Source organism: Hyperolius riggenbachi, chromosome 5 (assembly GCF_040937935.1).
Source record: "Hyperolius riggenbachi isolate aHypRig1 chromosome 5, aHypRig1.pri, whole genome shotgun sequence".
NCBI classification, from domain to species: domain Eukaryota; kingdom Metazoa; phylum Chordata; class Amphibia; order Anura; family Hyperoliidae; genus Hyperolius; species Hyperolius riggenbachi.
This window is the reverse complement of record NC_090650.1, coordinates 349167902-349182573: the sequence shown is the minus strand read 5'-3', so window position 1 is coordinate 349182573 and position 14672 is coordinate 349167902. Positions and strand designations below refer to the sequence as shown.

Below are 14672 nucleotides of genomic sequence, written 5' to 3'. Positions count from 1 at the left end.
TTATTAGCACAGGCAACGCGTTTCGCGGGTCTCAGCCTGCTTCATCAGGCCAGTAAAAGTGCCAAATAGAAAAGATCATCTAGCATAGGGAAACGCGTTGCCTGTGCTAATAAAAATCCCTTGTATTAACCATAGAGGTTTCGTCATTGAGGTAAGCTACCTCATATCACTTTTCGATTTTAAGCTGATTTTAGATGCTTTTATTACATCAGGGCGTCTCTTTCCCTTTTACGTGTCTTAGTGGAGGTGCTAAGCAAGGGTTGCCCAACTCTGTGCTGCAGGGCCATATCCATGCTAGTATCTTGGGATGAGCACAGCCATTTTATTAAAGAGGAACCTTATCCCATGATTTATCATCATCCCAATCAGTAGCCAATATCTTTATCTTGTCTCAAATAGATCACCAGGGACATTTGCCTGGACGATGTGATGAAACCCCTCCCACAGAGTGAGGTCAGGGCCATGGCCTGTCAGTTTCCCATCTGTGAACCTCTTTGCATGGTGAGAAATAACAGCTGTTTCCAGCTGACAAGCAAGTTGGAAACATTTGGTAAAGTTCCTCTTTAAGTTCACTCAGTCATTCCATATGTTCTAAAGCTGTAGGAGGATCCCAACCCTCAGCAACTGGGATGGACAATCCTGTTGTAACCTTTCCTTGCTTTACCCACATCCTTAGGAGAAAAGAAGAGAAGCAAAGCACAGTCACCGTACTGGTACCATAGCATAAAATGATAACCTTCTCAGATTATACTGATAAAGTTATTTGCATTTAGTGAGGTCACCCTATTCATGGTACAGATACCACACGCAAGGTTTTGTTATGCACCAACCATACTAAAACACACAACACCTCCAATATATAATATGATAAAAAGGTCCATCTATGCAATCAGTAGCAAAGCAAAATAGTCTTTGGTGGAATCCAAAAAACCCACCATCCTCTTGAGGGAACATTCACTTTGCAAATACATCGGCTGCCTTTATATACACACAGAGTACGCATTGAAAAAACACAAGCCAGATGCAGAATTACAGTGGCTTCTTTCTTCACCCTGAACACGGACCTCTTTGTGGTCAGAGTGTGAATCAGCACAATTCACCTCTGCCCTGTGGTCACACTGGAGAAGAAAGCCACACTCGCTACTTACTTGTTACAGTGATGCTTAAGGTGTTTTTTGTAGCTATCCTCCTGGAACAAGGTGTCCGGGTTGCAGCTTTGGACCCAGTCGGCGTGCTTGAGCACAGGCTGAGAGTTCTGGCTTTTCACCTTCTTCCCTTTCCTTCCCCTGGGGACGGGCGCAGACAGACCTGAAACAGAATGCGGTACATTAAACACGCTGCTGATGCTGCATCATTGTCTGTAAACAGTCCTGCATAGATTAACTCAGCCATCATCTATGGCAGCAGGTTTTCTAGGAGCAGTAAATTATTCATGTCTGCCTTTACCCTGAAATTCAACTTACTTACAGTGTTATCCTGGATTTGTAACTAGACATAAACTGCTAAGGTAACACAGTTAGGGCCCGTTTCCACTAGCCACCACGCGTGGCTGCGAGACGCGCGGTACTTCCTGCTCTGCGGGAAAGCGGACGAATCTCATGAGCCATGCCATGCACGGCTATGGGATTCACAACCTCTTGCGCGAAAACTGTGGGCAGTGTCGGCCAGATCGCTATGGTAAGCAATTCGGTCGGCGGCGTCAGTTTCCTATGGGAGAGTTTCCCCGTGTGATGTGCCTGTGGGGAAACGACAAATTCGGCCCGGTTTCCTCTCTAGTGGAAACGGGCCCTAAAGCTGTGGCATAGGATCCTCAGTTATACTGTATACACAGTGTCATCCTATCCTGCTAGTTAAATATCCATCCTTTCATCAGCTCTGCCATTGGAGCCTGCATGCCTTGTGTAGCCATGACACCAAATTTTCACTCAACATCACCTCACTGCCCAGGAACAGTCAAGGCATTAAATGCATGGAGTTATGTTCTTGCCATGTTTCCTCCCACCACTCAAAAACACCTATAGTTCGGCTAACTGGCCCTAAACTGTGGTACAGACATTAGATAGTGAACCTTTCTGAGGCAAACGCAAGTGATATCAGCAGTTCAGTGTGCTCTATAAAGTTCTGCAGAAAGAGTCAGCACTATTAAAATATGAAAGAACTCTACTATCAGGATTCTGATTGGTTGCGGTTAAGTTTAAAACTACTGTGTTAGCTCAGAGAACCAGAATGCGGGAGAGGGGACGTCGGATGATATCAGTTACATAGACCCCCTCTTACTTTATCTATGAATAAGTGAAATACAGTACAACTGGCCAAACCTCTTTAGACGTACATTGCCCAAACTCTGACTTGCCATTGTTGACCTACATGACAGAAAGAACCCCTTACAGTTCACATTAAATCATGGTATATTTTTGGGGGCTGGCACTAATACAAATACCAAAATACTAATGTGGTACAATCATCCCATCACCTACGGACATTTGCATGACTATTTATAGAAGCCATGGCTGTGTACCTCGGGGTCAGTAGCTGACATGAGCTGATTTCTGAATACCTAGTATGCTGTCAGGTTATAGAGAGTACACAGCTGCAATGCAGCCCCTCCACTATAGTAATTGGCAGAATTCCTGCTTTGCAGAGCTCGAGTCCCAGACAGAATGGTATCTTCTTGACGGTTATATGTGGATATCAGCTGCGTGGACTTTCTGCCTGGTGGTGCTTAGTTCGGGAATGAGCACTGCAATACAGAGCCAAACCTGGCACCCACCGAAGGCAAGCATCTGTTAGGGGTAGCGGTTAGGCCTAAATTAGAGATTAGAGCAGGTTACATGTAGTAGTGTGGGCTAGAAGGTAGGGGATACCTGTGAGACTGAAAGTTAGGATTAGGGAGGAGCCAAGCCATAGGGGTGGTTGTAAAACAGTAATGGACCAGGAATGCTGTTCCTAATACCTTATGGCTGTAAAAAAAAAAAAAAAAAATCACCAACACCCACTTCATAAGTAACTTTTCCCTGAATCCTCCCACTTCCTTTCACCACCCAAAATCACAACTGGTTAATAGTCTTCCAATCCCAAAATAAAGGCCCTGGTCTGTAGTAGGGAAATTAGCGAATGGCACAGAGGGAGTTCAATATAAAATCTATAATACATTCTGTAAAGCACCGTGAAAATGTGTCAGAACTACAAATATATAATGGTGACAACAATTGTCTCTCAATAGCCAATGCACCTGCCATTAACACGGTGCTAACACTCCTGACCTAGGCTCTGCATACAAAACCTGCAGCTAAGTATATTCTGTTCTCTGCCATGCAGCTCAGATTCCTCCTGTGATATTTCACACTGACACCTTTGTGAGCACACAATCTACCTGAGTGGTTCACCAGAGCCCGAGTCTGGCCGTCTTCTGTCGGTGTGATCAGATCCCAGATGAAGCTTTTGATGTTCTCATCCCCCCTGTAATGGTTGAGACAGTACACCAGAATGGTACGGCAGATGGTCTCCACGTCTTGTTCTGAAAGCTGACGCTTGAAACGCCCGTGGGAAAGAATATCTGTCCATCGGCCCCACCTACAGACAAATTGTAAAGGTTCACACTGTGTGCCGACAGACAAACTGCAACGTGAGCTCGATAAGCAGTCAGATGTCTAAGATATGATGACATACAAGCTCATAATTACATTGCTCATCAAGACTGTGCTGACAAGCAAACTTTCAGTTCTTCCACTTACTCATCTTCTATATGGAGAGAGCGATCAGACAGCAGAAAACAAATGAGGGGCTGTGTACGTACCCATAGACCAGCAGGTTCTTCTCCACTCTGAAGCACTCGCTCCTTGCATAGCCCTGGGACTTGTCCTGAGGCCGGCGTGGTTTGAGGTTGGGCTTGTCCTCAGCGTCACTCTCCAGATCCGAGAATTCCATCAGTTCATCCTCTTTTACTGCGCTGTAAAGCCTGGTCTGCTTCCTTACTCGTGGGGTGTCAATGACCAGTGTGTTCTGTCAATCACAGAAATGGCATGTTCTAAATGTTCACACAAGCGAAACACTAATAAAAAGCCCCAAAACCTACAATTGAAGGTACTTACCCTTCCATTTAATACATCAAGATCCAGCTCTGCTTTCTTAGCCCACTTCTGCCAGAAATTAGGGTCATCCAAAGAGATATCCGTCCGGTTGCCAGAGGCTACAAAACTGGCCTATTAAGAGAGAAAAGCATCTACTAGTAAACCATCCCCACTTCCAGACAGGCAATATGATGAGCTCTAGCCATTCAGAATGAGAGATCTAATATGTAATCACATATTTTCATCAAAACGAACATATGAAATCTAGAAAAAAAACAAGACAGCAAGATGGTGCAGTTTAAAAACGACCTATTGCATGCTCTTTTTATTATCCAGGTAGGACCTCATATGATTGGTTTGTGAACGTAATGCAACACAGCAACCTCTGGAATATGGACTTCAGATGTATGTACACTTAAAAAATGTCCTGTCTGCTCCAAATTAAGTGCCAGAAAGGGTTAATAATGTTCTCTTACAACCTTATAATGCTGGGAATACACAAGGTGTTTTACAGCAGATTTACTGTCCGATCGATTTTCTTATCAATTTCCATTCACTTCTATGAGAAATCGATCAGGGTCGGAAATTATCTATCAAACCATGTACCTGCCAAAATATCTCATGGTGTATTCCCAGCATAGTCACTGAGCTATGTGGCCCTGAGCTCTCCAGGCTGCTATTGTTCCTTCATCACTGCTAGCTAAAGAGAAGACTTGAAAGGGCTTCTGTGTGTGCAAAGCATAAAGGCAGACAGTCTAAACAGAACAGTGCGGTACTAAAGGCACCCATACATACATCAATTTTCCCATTGGATTCCCTGCAAATCAAACGGGAATCAATTCCTTTATAAATGTTCAATTGATTTTGACGAAAACCAATTGGAAGCATCGGATAGACAGAACGGAAAATCTAGGTTGATCGGGGTGGGGCAAGAACAGCAGTAAATTGACGGCCCATAGGAAATCTATCATTTTGGAAAATTGGGTGGAAATCTAGGTGTATGGCCAGGTTAAAAGATCGAACTGTATGTTACATTATTATGCAAGATGCAGCTTCTAGAATACGGAGAATCGCAAACCTCGGCCACTGGTGCCAGGAGATGCAGACATTAATGTAAAGACATTAATGATAACATCTAACGGCATTCGCCAGCAGCCAGGGATGCTACATCTCCCAACATGCACCTTATAGAAGCAGAGGGGATACCTTCAATGGACATTACCAGAACAGAGATGCACACAGACTGCAACTTGTTTACAATCCGTATAAGCACAGTTGCGTAGTGTATAGCACTTTTGCCTTGTTCCTGGTTGGAATCCCAGCCAGGACACCATCGCCAAGGAGTTTGTATGTTCTCCCTGTGTCTGCGTGGATTTCCTCTGGGCATTTCGGTTTCTTATCACATCCCAAAAACTTACAGATTAAATTGTCTTTCCCCTAAAAACTGGCCCTAGACTATGATGGACATATGACTATGGTAGGGATTAAATTGGTAGCCCCTCTGAGAGACAGTGACAAGACAATATACTCTCTGTACAGCCCTGCGTAATGTCAGCGCTATGTACATGCTAAATAATAATATTAAAAGCTTAGTGTGCAACTAGAGATGTTAAGCCTGTATTTTAAAAAAGATGAAATGAATAATGCAGGTAAACTGCATTATAGGTTAGGGAATCATTTTAGGTTGCTCTAAACTGACTACACTAGTAGCACTTTAAGCAGTTGCAATGAGACTATTTAAGGCTTCATATGAATGAATGAATGTATGAGTAACATACTTTTGCGAAGGTAGAGCCCTTTCCTTCAGATTCTATGGTGATGGTGTGAGTTCTCCTGGAGAGGATTTGATCGATATCCTCCTCACAGAACTTGGAGCCTTCATCCTCTTCATCCATTAGTGCACCGTATGCCCCCTTCCGTAAAAGGTCTTCTATCTCCTTCTTGGAAAGCTGTTGTACCTGCAGGCAGTTTATTTTTATAGTTAGGTCTGTAGCATATGAGCGTAATGGAAAATAACTGACATTCTACAATGTTTATAACAAAGGGTAACTAATTTAGCAGTGCAGGAGAAACAAAAATGCAGCGTACCCCATTTGTAGCATTCTCCCTTCCGCTCATAGACTGCAGAACGGCCTTATCCAGGCCGAGCTTCAGGCTGGCCTTATCAAACATTTCCCGCTCATAGGAATTCCTTGTGATCAGCCGATAAATTTTCACAGATTTACTCTGGCCAATCCGATGGCACCGAGCTTGAGCCTTGGGTAAAAATAAATAATAATTAGTATCAAGATTTATTAGCATAACACATTTATAAAGTTACATACAGCATTGGTTTATAAAAAAAAAAAAAAAAAAAAAAACACAACGCGGCACATTATTTAGCTTCATACTATTTTCTTGCAAGAGAGGTAATTAATCTACGCTAAGTAAAGGCTCAAATGACCTTCATTTTCCCAAAGTCAAGCATGATTAGTGACTACTGACACACCAGAGACTTACCGTATATACTCGCAAGCAAGCCGACCCGCATGTAAGCCGACCCCCCCACTTTTACCCCAAAAAAAGGGAAAAAATGATTGACCCTCATGTAAGCCGGGGGTAGGAAACGCTGGCCGCGTGATCCCCCCAGTATGTCCCAGTATAGCTAGTATAGTGCCCAGTATAGGTAGGTAGTGCTCAGTATAGCTAGTAAAATGCCCCAGTATAGCTAGTATAGTGCTCAGTATAGCTAGTATAGTGCTCAGTATAGCTAGTATAGTGCTCATTATAGCTAGTATAGTGCTCAGTATAGCCAGTATAGTGCTCAGTATAGCCAGTATAGTGCTCAGTATAGCCAGTATAGTGCTCAGTATAGCCAGTATAGTGCTCAGTATAGCCAGTATAGTGCTCAGTATAGCCAGTATAGTGCTCATTATAGCTAGTATAGTGCTCAGTATAGCTAGTATAGTGCTCAGTATAGCCAGTATAGTGCTCAGTATAGCTAGTATAGTGCTCAGTATAGCCAGTATAGTGCTCAGTATAGCCAGTATAGTGCTCAGTATAGCCAGTATAGTGCTCAGTATAGCCAGTATAGTGCTCAGTATAGCTAGTATAGTGCTCAGTATAGCTAGTATAGTGCCCCATTATAGCTAGTATAGTGCCCCATTATAGCTAGTATAGTGCCCCATTATAGCTAGTATAGTGCCCCATTATAGCTAGTATAGTGCCCCATTATAGCTAGTATAGTGCCCCATTATAGCTAGTATAGTGCCCCATTATAGCTAGTATAGTGCCCCATTATAGCTAGTATAGTGCCCCATATAGCTAGCATAGTGCCCCAGTATGGGTGGGTAGGTGCTGTCCCTCCCCGCTCCCCCGCGGCTGCCGCTGCTGCTATTACCTCAGGCGGCGCCGCTTCCTCTATCCCCGTCCTCCTCCGGTAACTCATTCACAGCAGCGCGCCTCTCGCTGCTGTGATGACGAGGAAACCATAGAGAGCGGCTTCCTGTAGCGGCGATGCCGTTACTATGGGAACCGCTCTCTATGGTTTCCTGCGTCATCACAGCAGCGGGGGGCGCGCTGCTGTGAATGAGTTACTTACCGGAGGAGGACGGGGATAGAGGAAGCGGCGCCGCTTAAGGTAATAGCAGCGGCAGCCGCGGGGGGAGCGGGGAGGGACAGCACCTATCCACCCATGACTCGCAAGCAAGCCGACCCCCCAACTTTTGGCCCACTTTTGGGGGGTCAAAAATTCGGCTTGCTTGCGAGTATATACGGTAAGTTACGCACAGACACTAGAGGCTCGTCACCAGGGACGACTGCTTGCAAACGCTAGCATCAGCACACGTGTCCCATGATGTCATTTAGCAATCCACTAAATGGTTCAATGCTGCTGTTCAGTGCCTCCCGCTCACTCAAGCTCCTTGTGACACCAGGACTGTCCATGGAATTACACCTCCCTTCATTGGCTGTACCACCCCCTGAGTTCATCCTAAATGGATGAGGGCAGCAGCTCTGTCACACCTCCCATAGCAAGGGCCAATGCACCTCTCACAGAGGACAAAGCAGAAAGCACATCACTGCAAAGGAGCTGCTTTTTGCTAAAATCTATACATTTTTAATTTTCAATATCCTGACAGATTTTAGATTCCGTGGAATTAAATGCCACGCACCTGGGGAGTCCTCGGATTACTCAGTAAGTGGGCATAGAGATAAATTTATTTCCTACTGGGAACCAATCCTTGACCCTTAAATAACTACTAAAGCAAAAAAAAAAAAAAAAAAGTTAAAATCTGACAGAACCGACAGGTTTTAGACTAGTCCATCTCCTCATGGGGGATTCTCTGAGTTTTGTTTTCAGAAGCATTTCTTAAATGGCAAGGGCTAAGTCTGACTGCCAAAATAGTATGCAAGTGAGTAAGCAGGCTGGCATCTTACGATTTTGTCAGTTAAACTGACGTTCAGGAAATGCTTTTGAATACAAAGAAAACCCTGAGATTCCCTCATGAGGAGATGGACTAGTCCAAAACCTATCAGTTCTGTCATATTTTAACTGTTTACTTTTTAACTGCTTATTTTGCTGTAGTGGTCCTTGAAGATGCTATGCCCTAGCCACAGTTGAATTGTCCTGTATAGAGGCCACTATTGATGAGTGGGCATTTAAAATGCGGGCATAGTGCTTAGCACCAGATCAGATCTTGTACACCCATGTTGGATAAAAGTAGTTGGAAACGCCCGAGCAACAGATATCGGATGACAATTGACATAAAAAATGTAGCCAAATGACAATGATGAACGACCGATATCGTGTATCCTGGCAGATCCAACTGGCGGATCAATTCTGCTGACAACTGGGTACAGTTGGAAGGTGTGTGCAATATCATTCAAACGACACTAACATGCGAGCACACGTCGTGTGAAATGTCTCAAGCTAGCTAATTCAAGGCAGTGGTGGTCCTGTTGTATGGAAAGCACAGAATTCAATTGTTGGATATTTGTGGGAAACAAAGCGTGAGCCCTTTGTCAACAATGTTTGACATGTTACACGTATTGTGTCATAAGACGTTCACTTAATAAGAAATAAATAAAATGGACAATTGAGCTCCGCCACAACGCTTTGACTTCACCCACCTCACTAATCTAAAGCAAAAACTAAGATACTACCTTACCCAAATTAATTACATTGATGATGCTTATTTTAACTCCAACCTTCACACCTAACCAATAAGCAAAATATTTCAAAAGAATAAGAAAATCATTAATAATCCAGCAAAGCCGCTTACCTGAAGGTCATTCTGGGGGTTCCAGTCAGAATCAAAGATAATGCAAGTATCAGCAGCAGTTAAATTAATGCCCAGACCTCCTGCCCTTGTACACAGCAGGAACACAAACCTATCAGAATCAGGCTTGGAGAATCTGTCAATAGCAGCCTGCCGAAGGTTGCCTCTTACTCTGCCATCAATTCTCTCATATGGGTATCTGAAAGAAGAAGGGTTATTATCCAGACCAGTACTTCAATTTATTCTATTTACTTAAAACAAACTCCACCACCATCCTCCTTGAAAAAGGTTGATGTATTTCAACTGCAAACCTGTGAACGGAATGGCAATGAGGAGAGAATGCGGGAGTGCCTTGTGGCTGCCTGTCCAGAAGCACCCCAGTCAGCTTATCGCTGCTGCTACAAGTCACATCTTGTCATTCAGAACAAACCTGGACTTCCTCCGGGATTTCAATTCCAATCAATAAGCGTGGCTGATGAGAAGCAGGCGGCATGTGTACACTGCCATTACTGCTCAAGAAAGGCAGTTATAATATTTATATCTTAAAGAGGCTCTGTAACGAGCGGGCAGTGCTAAGACGCCTAATTACTTCTAAGAAGCTTAAAGAACTTTTAAATGGTTATCATGGTGAAGCATTCTCACTCAGCCCAAGCTGCTGATGATTTACTCAATTTAGCATCATAAGCATATAATAAAAACTAAAACTAAAAACTAAGTGCCGACTGTGAGATGTTCAGAAAAGCTGCCCGAAGTCATCAGAGATAACATGTGCTTATAAAACAGCCATATACAAAAGCAGCTGGTGAGAAATGAATCACAACACATCAAATAAAACCTGCGTTATTTACAAAGGAAGAAAAATGCACCCCCCCCCCCCAAAAAAAGTGGTAAAATAGACAAGCCTCGTGGAAGTCCTCCCAGTCTTGTATAACGCTATAGAAAAATGTGGCTCCAGGATGGACAATCCTATCTATAAAACTAGCCTAGGTTTTAAATGATTAGCAATCAACTCAATAACAGGGTAAAAAAAAAAAAAAATACATTAGTAAAAGTAAACAGGCTAAAAACCAGGGCCCATTCAATCAATTTTTCCCCAAAATATCAATTGACAGTTGAGTGTGGAAGGCTGTTCTTGATATAAACAGGCATGGTGGAGGGCACACATGCAAAAAGGGCGCCAGGAAATTTGGGGTGAACCCCCCAAGAAACGGCTCACCCTGCTATAGCAAATATCCCAGGGGCGTTAATTACTATTCCCCCTCCAGACCGTCGTGGACTCATAGGAAATATGCAATTTGGCTGCCAGCTATTGTTGGCAGCCCGATTGCACTATATTTTTTCCTAATATGGGCTCTGTCTTTTGCTGGCACCCACAATACCTTCTGAGCACTGCTGTAGCCGTAATTCATCTAATGGCCTGTGGCCATGCCCAAATGACCAGCACCCTTTTTGCTTAAAGTGAACCTCTGGACTAAAAATCTACTCAGCAGAACTGAAAAGGCTTGGTGTTTCTTTAACAGTTTCACAGCATCAGAACTTTGTTTTTCTTACCAAAGCATCATTTTAGCTGCATTTTTAGCTAAGCTCCACCCATCAAAGAAAAAGAGCCTGGGCTTTTTTCCCCCTGATGCTGTGCAGAGCATGAAGGGATTTCCTATGTTATTCACGTTGCCTAGCAACTGAGAGAGGTGCTCAGGACACAGGACAGTTGGAACTGTGTCTCATGCTCCCTATCACCTCCCTTCAACCAAAAAGATGGCTGCCATCATAAAATCAAACATTTGCCTGTTCTTTTAAAACAATGTGGGTAAGAGATTATATTACCTATTTTAATTAACATAACTAATGTAACTTAATGACAGTATGTTTGTTTAGGCTGGAGTTCCTCTTTAACTCGATAAACACTTGCTTAGCTTTGTACTGCATTGAGGGGTAGAAGTGCTAGTAGTGGTGGCATGTCCACTGAATTTTTAACAGAATTCTGCTGAAATCTGACTGATTCTGGTGCTAGATGATAAATGATCACTAGTCTGCATGAATTTCTGATCTGGTAAATGTATGGACTGTTTAATAACCTGGGTTAATGGACAGATTTTGAGAAATTCCACATGGGAGGAATCAGATGATTAAAAATGCAATTTATTTTAAGTTAAGGGAGGCGCCCACAGAACGATTGGGTAAAATGGGTGGGAGACTTCAATCCAAAAGGACTCACCCATGTAGCAAAAGTCAATCTTGGTGAAATAATATTTTTATAATTACTAGACTGTCTAGTGGTATAATGAAGCTTTATTCATCATGATTGGCTTTTTTAAAATATTTCTACAGGGTTGTGAGTCATTCTAGACTGAAGTCCCCATCCTTTTCACTCTGTCATAGTGTGGGCGCCTGGAAACAAGAACATCCTCGGTTAGTGACTGGTTCTCTTAGAGGCAATTGTTCTCTGGACAAATGTTTTTTTTTTTTTACTGGGGGTGGAGGGGTATTTCACAGGCTGGTATGAGCAATAGAGAGAGTCTGTACACAAATGGACAAAGTAGATCATTTCCTATATCAGGCAGTGAAGGGTTACCAGACATAAGCGATGGGAACTGTGAATCCTGCGTTTAAGCTTTTCTCAGCAACAATGAATCGTTAACTGGGGCAGATCTTTACAGGACCGCACTGCTAGGATTGGCTCGGTAGTTGGCATTCTGGCTGGCACACGCACTCACCTGCGTTGGATGAGGTAGTCTTCCAGAATGTCCAAGCAACGCACCATCTGGGAGAAGATGAGCACCCTGTGGCCACCAGCCTTCAGTTTTGGCAGCAGCTTGTCAATCAGAACTAGTTTGCCAGCGGCCTGGATCATAGCCTGGAGCGGAAAATCTGGAAGGTCACCGGTGTGCGCTTCCCTAAATTCTTCCAAAATTTTCTCTTCAGCACCTGCGGAGGGGCACAAATGTATGTGTGAGTGGAAAGCTACGTACCATGATACCCCCCAAAATACTAAAGGCTGCTCCGCTAACCACAAGACATTATCCATGAGAAGTTCAGAGAGGTGGAGCATTGCATGCAGCATGGCAGCAGGCCAGATTAGGCATTGCTGTTCTGCAATGTCAGATACCTTGTGCTGACAGCAGGTCTGATGTGGAAAGACATCACACAGGAAAAGCAGCAATAACACAATCCACAATCAACTAAACATATGGATGTTCTTATTTATGTCATCTGATTGGAGCACAGGTGTACATAACAGGGAAACAAAGGTGCTTATTAACAGTACAATCCCCCAAATGATCACCCGTACAAAATGTCCTAACCATCGTTCGTTCCGTTGATCCAAATTTCTGTACCATTATCTTGCTCTGCTCTGATTGCTTATCATTTTGCCCTCCCATTGGTGGGCCTGAAAGATGGTTTCTGATCGATCACAGCAATCGAATCGTTCAGGAAATTGTACCGTTAGTGGGCACCTTAAAAGTATTAACAGGACTTTATGCTTATTCTCCTTATTGTAACAGATGCAACTCAGAGGTGCTGTTTCAAAGGGAACCACTGTCCAAATCCTAAGACAGTAAAACACACCTGTAAAAGCCATATATAGAACCGCTTAATGCCTGATGATGTTATAGGTGTAGAAACTGCCTTCTTGCGGATATAATTCTGTGGCCAGGCAGAGCTGTTTATATTTATAGCAATTCACAAATCACTATAAAAAAAATGCTCCATCCAGCACCAAATCAGCATCTCTAGTCAAATTCATTTGCTTGAAGAGACTGTCATGCACAAGTGGCATTTCCACTGTATGTTTAGTGTGTGTGTGAATGTTTGTTCATGTCAGGGCTGTGGAGTCGGAGCAATTTTGGGCACACGGAGTCGGAGTTGGAGTCGTGGTTTCATAAACTGAGGAGTCTGATGATTTTTGTACAAAATCTACAGCCCTGTTAAGTATTAGACTAAGGAGTCGGAGTCAAGGAGTCGGAGCCATTTTGGGTTCCGGGAGTCGGAGTTGGAGCCGGAGTCGTGGTTTCATAAACTGAGGAGTCGGAGCCTTAAGATTTTTGTACCGACTCCACAGCCCTGGTTTATGTGTGTGTGAATGTGTGTGTGTGTGTGTGTGTGTGTGTACACACGTGTGAGAGGGTGTGAGTCTGTGTGTGTGACTGTACGTGTGAGAGGGTGAGAGTCTGTGTGTGTGAATGTACGTGTGAGGGTGTGAGTCTGTGTGTGTGTGTGAATGTGTGTGTGTGTGAATGTGTATGTGTGTGTGTGTATGTGAATGTGTGTGTGTATGTGAATGTGTGTGTGTATGTGAATGTGTGTGTGAATGTGTGTGTGTGTATGTGAATGTGTGTGTGTGTATGTGAATGTGTGTGTATGTGAATGTGTGTGTGTGTGAGTGTGTGTGTGTGTGAGTGTGTGAGTGTGTGTGTGTGTGAGTGTGTGTGTGTGAGTGTGTGTGTGTGAGTGTGTGTGTGTGTGAATGTGTGTGTGTGTGAATGTGTGTGTGTGTGTGAATGTGTGTGTGTGTGTGAATGTGTGTGTGTGTGAATGTGTGTGTGTGTGTGTGAATGTGTGTGTGTGTGAATGTGTGTGTGTGTGTGTGAATGTGTGTGTTAATGTGTGTGTGTGTGTGTGTGAATGTGTGTGTTAATGTGTGTGTGTGTGAATGTGTGTGTTAATGTGTGTGTGTGTGAATGTGTGTGTATGTGTGTGTGAATGTGTGAGTGTGTGTGTGTGTGTGAATGTACGTGTGAGAGGGTGTGCGTTTGTGTGTGTGAATGTACGTGTGAGAGGGTGTGAGTCTGTGTGTGTGTGAATGTACGTGTGAGAGGGTGCGAGTCTGTGTGTGTGAATGTACGTGTGAGAGGGTGTGAGTCTGTGTGTGTGAGAGACCGTGTGTGTGTGTGAGAGAACGTGTGTGTGTGAGAGAACGTGTGTGAACGCGTGTGTGTGTACTCGTGTGAACGCGTGTGTGTGTACGTGTGTGAACGCGTGTGTGTGTACGTGTGTGAACGCGTGTGTGTGTACGTGTGTGAACGCGTGTGTGTGTACGTGTGTGAACGTGTGTGTACGTGTGTGAACGTGTGTGTGTGTACGTGTGTGTGTGTACGTGTGTGAACGTGTGTGTGTGTGTGTGTACGTGTGTGTGTACGTGTGTGTACGTGTGTGTGTGTGTACGTGTGTGAACGTGTGGGTGTACGTGTGTGAACGTGTGTGTGTGTGTACGTGTGTGTGTATACACGTGTGTGAACGTGTGTGTGTGTACGTGTGTGTGTGTGTGTGTGTATACACGTGTGTGTGTGTGTGTGTGTGTGTGTGTGTGTGTGTACATATGTGAACGTGTGTGTGTGTGTACGTG

General features: G+C 43.9%; 1 protein-coding gene across 2 annotated transcripts in view; it reads right to left on the bottom strand.

Annotated features, from left to right (window-relative positions):
* Positions 1-14672, bottom strand: part of CHD7 (chromodomain helicase DNA binding protein 7) — a 257707-nt gene that overhangs the window by 46751 nt on the left and 196284 nt on the right. For both annotated transcript variants that reach the window (XM_068237430.1, XM_068237431.1), the window contains 8 exons: positions 12043-12253; positions 9332-9527; positions 6159-6326; positions 5849-6028; positions 4092-4202; positions 3797-4002; positions 3374-3573; positions 1149-1308 (listed from right to left, as the gene is read on the bottom strand). In XM_068237430.1, coding sequence (XP_068093531.1) covers positions 1149-1308; positions 3374-3573; positions 3797-4002; positions 4092-4202; positions 5849-6028; positions 6159-6326; positions 9332-9527; positions 12043-12253 — 1432 coding nt within the window. The remainder of the gene's footprint in view (positions 1-1148; positions 1309-3373; positions 3574-3796; positions 4003-4091; positions 4203-5848; positions 6029-6158; positions 6327-9331; positions 9528-12042; positions 12254-14672) is intronic.